Below are 9,796 nucleotides of genomic sequence, written 5' to 3' on the forward strand. Positions count from 1 at the left end.
ACTTTGAAGCTATATTTCTCCACTTTTCTACTGTAAAACCTTACAAAACTATTGTCAGAGGTAGAGTGGGACATTGTTAGTTGATACCAATTGGAATGGTGAACAAACCTATGAAGGAAGTTTTTTGGTTAATGCACAAAGTCCAGAGAAAGTGTCTAAAATATGTGCGTTGTAGGCAACTTTGAAGCTATATTTCTCCACTTTTCTACTGTAAAACCTTACAAACCTATTATCAGTGGTACATTGGGACATTGTTAGTTGAGTCCCATTGGAATGGTGAACAAACCTATGAAGGAAGTTTTTTGGTTAATGCACAAAGTCCAGAGAAAGTGTCTAAAATATGTGCGTTGTAGGCAACTTTGGAGCTATATTACTCCACATTTCCACTGTAAAACCTTACAAAACTATTATCAGAGGTAGAGTGGGACATTGTTAGTTGATACCAATTGGAATGGTGAACAAACCTATGAAGGAAGTTTTTTGGTTAATGCACAAAGTCCAGAGAAAGTGTCTAAAATATGTGCGTTGTAGGCAACTTTGGAGCTATATTACTCCACATTTCCACTGTAAAACCTTACAAAACTATTATCAGAGGTAGAGTGGGACATTGTTAGTTGATACCAATTGGAATGGTGAACAAACCTATGAAGGAAGTTTTTTGGTTAATGCACAAAGTCCAGAGAAAGTGTCTAAAATATGTGCGTTGTAGGCAACTTTGGAGCTATATTACTCCACATTTCTACTGTAAAACCTTACAAAACTATTATCAGAGGTAGAGTGGGACATTGTTAGTTGATACAAATTGGAATGGTGAACAAACCTATGAAGGAAGTTTTTTGGTTAAAGCTCAAAGTCCAGAGAAATAGCCAAAGTAATATATGCGTTGTAGGCCACTTTGAAGCTATATTTCTCCACTTTTCTACTGTAAAACCTTACAAAACTATTGTCAGAGGTAGAGTGGGACATTGTTAGTTGATACCAATTGGAATGGTGAACAAACCTATGAAGGAAGTTTTTTGGTTAATGCACAAAGTCCAGAGAAAGTGTCTAAAATATGTGCGTTGTAGGCAACTTTGGAGCTATATTACTCCACATTTCCACTGTAAAACCTTACAAAACTATTATCAGAGGTAGAGTGGGACATTGTTAGTTGATACCAATTGGAATGGTGAACAAACCTATGAAGGAAGTTTTTTGGTTAATGCACAAAGTCCAGAGAAAGTGTCTAAAATATGTGCGTTGTAGGCAACTTTGGAGCTATATTACTCCACATTTCTACTGTAAAACCTTACAAAACTATTATCAGAGGTAGAGTGGGACATTGTTAGTTGATACAAATTGGAATGGTGAACAAACCTATGAAGGAAGTTTTTTGGTTAAAGCTCAAAGTCCAGAGAAATAGCCAAAGTAATATGTGCGTTGTAGGCAACTTTGAAGCTATATTTCTCCACTTTTCTACTGTAAAACCTTACAAAACTATAATCAGTGGTACATTGGGACATTGTTAGTTGAGTCCCATTGGAATGGTGAACAAACCTATGAAGGAAGTTTTTTGGTTAATGCACAAAGTCCAGAGAAAGTGTCTAAAATATGTGCGTTGTAGGCAACTTTGGAGCTATATTACTCCACATTTCCACTGTAAAACCTTACAAAACTATTATCAGAGGTAGAGTGGGACATTGTTAGTTGATACAAATTGGAATGGTGAACAAACCTATGAAGGAAGTTTTTTGGTTAATGCACAAAGTCCAGAGAAAGTGTCTAAAATATGTGCGTTGTAGGCAACTTTGGAGCTATATTACTCCACATTTCCACTGTAAAACCATTCAAAACTATTATCAGAGGTACATTGGGACATTGTTAGTTGATTCCAATTGGAATGGTGAACAAACCTATGAAGGAAGTTTTTTGGTTAATGCACAAAGTCCAGGGAAAGTGTCTAAAATATGTGCGTTGTAGGCAACTTTGAAGCTATATTTCTCCACTTTTCTACTGTAAAACCTTACAGAACTATTATCAGAGGTACATTGGGACATTGTTAGTTGGGTCCCATTGGATTGGTGAACAAACCTATGAAGGAGGTTTTTTGGTTAATGCACAAAGTCCAGAGAAAGTGTCTAAAATATGTGCGTTGTAGGCAACTTTGGAGCTATATTACTCCACATTTCCACTGTAAAACCATTCAAAACTATTATCAGAGGTACAGTGGGACATTGTTAGTTGATTCCAATTGGAATGGTGAACAAACCTATGAAGGAAGTTTTTTGGTTAATGCACAAAGTCCAGAGAAAGTGTCTAAAATATGTGCGTTGTAGGCAACTTTGAAGCTATATTTCTCCACTTTTCTACTGTAAAACCTTACAGAACTATTATCAGAGGTACATTGGGACATTGTTAGTTGAGTCCCATTGGATTGGTGAACAAACCTATGAAGGAGGTTTTTTGGTTAATGCACAAAGTCCAGAGAAAGTGTCTAAAATATGTGCGTTGTAGGCAACTTTGGAGCTATATTACTCCACATTTCCACTGTAAAACCTTACAAAACTATTATCAGAGGTAGAGTGGGACATTGTTAGTTGATACAAATTGGAATGGTGAACAAACCTATGAAGGAAGTTTTTTGGTTAATGCACAAAGTCCAGAGAAAGTGTCTAAAATATGTGCGTTGTAGGCAACTTTGGAGCTATATTACTCCACATTTCCACTGTAAAACCATTCAAAACTATTATCAGAGGTACATTGGGACATTGTTAGTTGATTCCAATTGGAATGGTGAACAAACCTATGAAGGAAGTTTTTTGGTTAATGCACAAAGTCCAGGGAAAGTGTCTAAAATATGTGCGTTGTAGGCAACTTTGAAGCTATATTTCTCCACTTTTCTACTGTAAAACCTTACAGAACTATTATCAGAGGTACATTGGGACATTGTTAGTTGGGTCCCATTGGATTGGTGAACAAACCTATGAAGGAGGTTTTTTGGTTAATGCACAAAGTCCAGAGAAAGTGTCTAAAATATGTGCGTTGTAGGCAACTTTGGAGCTATATTACTCCACATTTCCACTGTAAAACCATTCAAAACTATTATCAGAGGTACAGTGGGACATTGTTAGTTGATTCCAATTGGAATGGTGAACAAACCTATGAAGGAAGTTTTTTGGTTAATGCACAAAGTCCAGAGAAAGTGTCTAAAATATGTGCGTTGTAGGCAACTTTGAAGCTATATTTCTCCACTTTTCTACTGTAAAACCTTACAGAACTATTATCAGAGGTACATTGGGACATTGTTAGTTGAGTCCCATTGGATTGGTGAACAAACCTATGAAGGAGGTTTTTTGGTTAATGCACAAAGTCCAGAGAAAGTGTCTAAAATATGTGCGTTGTAGGCCACTTTGGAGCTATATTACTCCACATTTCTACTGTAAAACCTTACAAAACTATTATCAGAGGTAGAGTGGGACATTGTTAGTTGATACAAATTGGAATGGTGAACAAACCTATGAAGGAAGTTTTTTGGTTAAAGCTCAAAGTCCAGAGAAATAGCCAAAGTAATATATGCGTTGTAGGCCACTTTGAAGCTATATTTCTCCACTTTTCTACTGTAAAACCTTACAAAACTATTGTCAGAGGTAGAGTGGGACATTGTTAGTTGATACCAATTGGAATGGTGAACAAACCTATGAAGGAAGTTTTTTGGTTAATGCACAAAGTCCAGAGAAAGTGTCTAAAATATGTGCGTTGTAGGCAACTTTGAAGCTATATTTCTCCACTTTTCTACTGTAAAACCTTACAAAACTATTATCAGAGGTACATTGGGACATTGTTAGTTGAGTCCCATTGGATTGGTGAACAAACCTATGAAGGAGGTTTTTTGGTTAATGCACAAAGTCCAGAGAAAGTGTCTAAAATATGTGCGTTGTAGGCCACTTTGAAGCTATATTTCTCCACTTTTCTACTGTAAAACCTTACAAAACTATTATCAGAGGTAGAGTGGGACATTGTTAGTTGATACCAATTGGAATGGTGAACAAACCTATGAAGGAAGTTTTTTGGTTAATGCACAAAGTCCAGAGAAAGTGTCTAAAATATGTGCGTTGTAGGCCACTTTGAAGCTATATTTCTCCACTTTTCTACTGTAAAACCTTACAAAACTATTATCAGAGGTACATTGGGACATTGTTAGTTGAGTCCCATTGGATTGGTGAACAAACCTATGAAGGAGGTTTTTTGGTTAATGCACAAAGTCCAGAGAAAGTGTCTAAAATATGTGCGTTGTAGGCCACTTTGAAGCTATATTTCTCCACTTTTCTACTGTAAAACCTTACAAAACTATTATCAGAGGTAGAGTGGGACATTGTTAGTTGATACCAATTGGAATGGTGAACAAACCTATGAAGGAAGTTTTTTGGTTAATGCACAAAGTCCAGAGAAAGTGTCTAAAATATGTGCGTTGTAGGCAACTTTGGAGCTATATTACTCCACATTTCTACTGTAAAACCTTACAAAACTATTATCAGAGGTAGAGTGGGACATTGTTAGTTGATACAAATTGGAATGGTGAACAAACCTATGAAGGAAGTTTTTTGGTTAAAGCTCAAAGTCCAGAGAAATAGCCAAAGTAATATATGCGTTGTAGGCCACTTTGAAGCTATATTTCTCCACTTTTCTACTGTAAAACCTTACAAAACTATTGTCAGAGGTAGAGTGGGACATTGTTAATTGATACCAATTGGAATGGTGAACAAACCTATGAAGGAAGTTTTTTGGTTAATGCACAAAGTCCAGAGAAAGTGTCTAAAATATGTGCGTTGTAGGCAACTTTGGAGCTATATTACTCCACATTTCCACTGTAAAACCTTACAAAACTATTATCAGAGGTAGAGTGGGACATTGTTAGTTGATACCAATTGGAATGGTGAACAAACCTATGAAGGAAGTTTTTTGGTTAATGCACAAAGTCCAGAGAAAGTGTCTAAAATATGTGCGTTGTAGGCAACCTTGGAGCTATATTACTCCACATTTCCACTGTAAAACCTTACAAAACTATTATCAGAGGTAGAGTGGGACATTGTTAGTTGATACAAATTGGAATGGTGAACAAACCTATGAAGGAAGTTTTTTGGTTAAAGCTCAAAGTCCAGAGAAATAGCCAAAGTAATATATGCGTTGTAGGCCACTTTGAAGCTATATTTCTCCACTTTTCTACTGTAAAACCTTACAAAACTATTGTCAGAGGTAGAGTGGGACATTGTTAGTTGATACCAATTGGAATGGTGAACAAACCTATGAAGGAAGTTTTTTGGTTAATGCACAAAGTCCAGAGAAAGTGTCTAAAATATGTGCGTTGTAGGCAACTTTGAAGCTATATTTCTCCACTTTTCTACTGTAAAACCTTACAAACCTATTATCAGTGGTACATTGGGACATTGTTAGTTGAGTCCCATTGGAATGGTGAACAAACCTATGAAGGAAGTTTTTTGGTTAATGCACAAAGTCCAGAGAAAGTGTCTAAAATATGTGCGTTGTAGGCAACTTTGGAGCTATATTACTCCACATTTCCACTGTAAAACCTTACAAAACTATTATCAGAGGTAGAGTGGGACATTGTTAGTTGATACCAATTGGAATGGTGAACAAACCTATGAAGGAAGTTTTTTGGTTAATGCACAAAGTCCAGAGAAAGTGTCTAAAATATGTGCGTTGTAGGCAACTTTGGAGCTATATTACTCCACATTTCCACTGTAAAACCATTCAAAACTATTATCAGAGGTACAGTGGGACATTGTTAGTTGATTCCAATTGGAATGGTGAACAAACCTATGAAGGAAGTTTTTTGGTTAATGCACAAAGTCCAGAGAAAGTGTCTAAAATATGTGCGTTGTAGGCAACTTTGAAGCTATATTTCTCCACTTTTCTACTGTAAAACCTTACAGAACTATTATCAGAGGTACATTGGGACATTGTTAGTTGAGTCCCATTGGATTGGTGAACAAACCTATGAAGGAGGTTTTTTGGTTAATGCACAAAGTCCAGAGAAAGTGTCTAAAATATGTGCGTTGTAGGCCACTTTGGAGCTATATTACTCCACATTTCTACTGTAAAACCTTACAAAACTATTATCAGAGGTAGAGTGGGACATTGTTAGTTGATACAAATTGGAATGGTGAACAAACCTATGAAGGAAGGTTTTTGGTTAAAGCTCAAAGTCCAGAGAAATAGCCAAAGTAATATATGCGTTGTAGGCCACTTTGAAGCTATATTTCTCCACTTTTCTACTGTAAAACCTTACAAAACTATTGTCAGAGGTACAGTGGGACATTGTTAGTTGAATCCAATTGGAATGGTGAACAAACCTATGAAGGAAGTTTTTTGGTTAATGCTCAAAGTCTAGAGAAATCGTCTAAAATATGTAATTGTAGGCCACTTTGGAGCTATATTACTCCACATTTCCACTGTAAAACCTTACAAAACTATTATCAGAGGTATATTGGGACATTGTTAGTTGATTCCCATTGGAATGGTGAACAAACCTATGAAGGAAGTTTTCCATAGAAAGTCTATATTACTATATTATTACTATATTACCTGTAGGCACTTTCTACAATAAAACCTTAAAAAATTGTTATCACATGTACAGTTGGATAATGTGAGTTGATTCCAATTGGAATTGTGAACAAACCTATTGTGGAGTCTTTTTTTATTTTATTTTCAGATAAATTGTCTAAGTAATATATGACAGACAGACAGACAGACAGACAGACAGACAGACAGACAGACAGACAGACAGACAGACAGACAGACAGACAGACAATGCCTGGTTGGTTGTTTAAGTTGGCCAAAATCTGTCCATATTTTCCTAAATATGGAGATGACTGATGTTCTCACATCATAGATGTCTGATGTCATAGACCACATGAGATTGACACAATAAGTCCATATATGGGCATTCCCAGATTTGGGCTTAATATTTATGACACCAGGGTACTTCATATATGTGCATAAAAGGGACAAGGACGGAATTCCCTTGCAAGTGTGAATCACGCTGCGGCAAAGGACAGCATTAATTTGCAAGGGTCTTGGCCGTAATGGTTAGATAGATAGATAGATAGATAGATAGATAGATAGATAGATAGATAGATGTCAAATATCATGAATATTCAAATATCATGACTATTCAATCAAAATGAGGTCACTGATTTTTTTTTTTTTTTTTTTTTTAAGTTGCTGTCAATGATTAGCCAATTTATTATTATTATTATTATTATTATTAGGCCTACTATTATTGTTGGATTATAGTATGAGGTAAGACCAGTGGTACTCACATTCATTACTTGAGTAAAAGTATAAATACTGCAATATAGAAATACTCTGTTACAAGTAAAAATTCAAAATGTACTTGAGTAAAAGTACAAAAGTATTGGAATAAAAGTAAAAGTAGAAAAAGTAAAAATAGGCCTACTAATGTTTGAAAATAGCAGATCTACAAGCTGAGAAAAAAAGAAAATACTCTGGTAAATTAAAAGTACTTGAGTAAATAATTAGTTACTTTCCTCTGGGTAAACCCATAGAGTTATAGGGTAAAACGTAGAGCTGCTTTGTGTTGATAAAACAGACTCAAAAGATACGTTATGTATCTTTCAGGACCATTGCCTGCTTTCGTCACAGCCCCAGCGAGCTCCTACGGTAATTACTACATGATGCGCAGCGAACTTTGGACGTCGGCTCACTTCACCTCCCGTTTGGCAAAGTCGGATGGCTTCACTCCAGTCACCAAGTTGGCACATTGGCACAAACACGATGTAAACATTAGGCAGTAGGCACATAGAGAGTAGGCACCACCTGACCTGACAATCATATAGCATGAGAGGGAGGAGAGGAGACTGAGAGGCAAACCTGGTGCGCTGGTCGTGACGTGGAGGAGTAACAACACGACTATAAAAGCTGTGTCCTCCAGCTAAAGGGAAAGCGGGTGCGCATGAAACGCACTTTACGCACTCATCTTCCTCTTCGCCCCAAACCAAACCTTCAGTGCATATCATCTGACTCTCACCAGTGCAGTGCGCCACGGATAACACAGCCATGGAGACGAGGGAACCGTCTACCGGCTCGCAGAACTCAATCCAAGTTTCGCACCAACTCAATTGTTCGAACGGCACCGATCGTTCCCAGATTCCCGGGAGCGGGGATGGCCGCGTTTCGACCGCCGGTAACTACAGAGTGTTACTTGCGTTCAAAAACGCCTCAGAGCACTTGGGTTGCTCTGGACTTAAAGCAGGGATTCATATTCTTAAATTGTTCGCATTGCAGAGGAAGCAGGATAGTAAGAGCCGCCGCCCTGGCACCGCCAACAGGCAGTCCTCCTCCTCCAGCAGCCAGCCAGCTGGCAAGAAGTCACCGCTGGACCAGCTGCCACTGGCAGCGCTCATTCTCAGCGGCCAGTCTCGCCTCAGCCATCTTGACCAGCAGCACCGCTCAGACCTCTTGTGCGCCTCCAAGCCGCAGAATTGTAAGCGCATTGTGGTTCTCGGTGCGCCACGGGTTGGCAAGACCTCCATCCTTCGTCGGTACCTCCGGGACGGCTTTGTCGAGGAGTACAATCCCACCTCGGAGGACTTCCTTAGGAAATTGTTCCGGATCCGCGGTGAGACCTACCAGATTGACGTCCTCGATGCGTCGGGGGAGAGAAGCTTCCCAGCCAAGCGCCGTCTCTCCATCCTTACCGGTGCGTAACTGAATTTGAATTTCCTTTTTTTGTGTCCCAACTAAATCCCAAATCAAACTGACACAAATTCAAATGTTGGAGAAATGAATAACATGAATGACAATCCATTTCCATTGTGATCTTCCCGCAGGTGATATATTTCTACTAGTATTCAGCCTAGATGACCGGGGCTCCTTTGATGAGGTGTGCGCCTTGCGCAAGGAGATACTGGCGGCCAAATCCAAACTCGCCAAATCCTCTGTTGCGCGGAACGCGCGCCAGTGCGCCGCACACCATGTCCCCATAGTGATATGCGCCAACAAAGTTGACCTCGCTCCGTCGGAAAGAGACATATCTCGGGAGGAGGTTCTCCAAGCTCTCGGTGAGGACTGCACTTACTTCGAAACCTCCGCCAAAGACAGCACCAGCCTAGAGAAGGTTTTCGAGACTTTGGCCAAACAAGGTGGACTGCCAACTGAAACAGGTCCGTCTCAGCACCGCAAGGTGTCCATTCGTTCGTACCACCAGGCCATGTGGACAGGCCTAATGCCAGGGAGGGACAGACAGAGGCCTGTTCGTGACGATCCGTGTGGCGCGCTGTATCCACTGGCCCGTCGGCCGAGTTTCAGCTCCGACCTGCGCCAGATTTTGGGACCTGATTCGACCCAAAAGTCAGCTAAACCAATGGAGAAGTGTCAAATTCAGTGAGAGGAAAACATAACTAGAGTGAAACAATATGATATTTTGAAATAAAACTTGTATAATAATATTATACAAGTTCAGATCTGTAGGCCTAGGCATATTATTATATTATAATAATATAATAATATGCCTAGGCCTTCAGAGATGATCATTTAGGGGTCTGCATGGGGGCCCACTCCATAGCGTTAGGAAAACAGAGATTTTGGGGTCCAGAATATCTGTCTGTCAGTCTGTCTGTCTTGTAGTGTGTGTCAGTGTGTGTGTGTGTGTGTGTGTGTGTGTGTGTATGTGTGTGTGTGTGTGTGTGTGTGTGTGTGTGTGTGTGTGTGTGTGTGTGTGCGCGCGCGCGTGTGTGTGTGTGTGTGTGTGTGTGCCATTTCATTCATAAATCATGGA

The 9,796-nt window shown here is 39.2% G+C and overlaps 1 protein-coding gene across 1 annotated transcript; it reads left to right on the forward strand.

The window, feature by feature from the left end:
* Positions 1-8,076: 8,076 nt before the first annotated feature.
* On the forward strand, positions 8,077-9,406 carry rasd2b (RASD family member 2b; the record flags this gene model as incomplete). The annotated part of the gene is made up of 2 exons (XM_080722703.1): positions 8,077-8,719; positions 8,850-9,406. 2 exons carry the CDS (start codon positions 8,077-8,079, stop codon positions 9,404-9,406), a joined length of 1,200 nt encoding a protein of 399 aa, XP_080578829.1.
* Positions 9,407-9,796: the final 390 nt, after the last annotated feature.

Source organism: Nannobrachium achirus (genome assembly GCF_963921795.1).
Source record: "Nannobrachium achirus genome assembly, chromosome: 3".
NCBI classification, from domain to species: Eukaryota; Metazoa; Chordata; class Actinopteri; order Myctophiformes; family Myctophidae; genus Nannobrachium; species Nannobrachium achirus.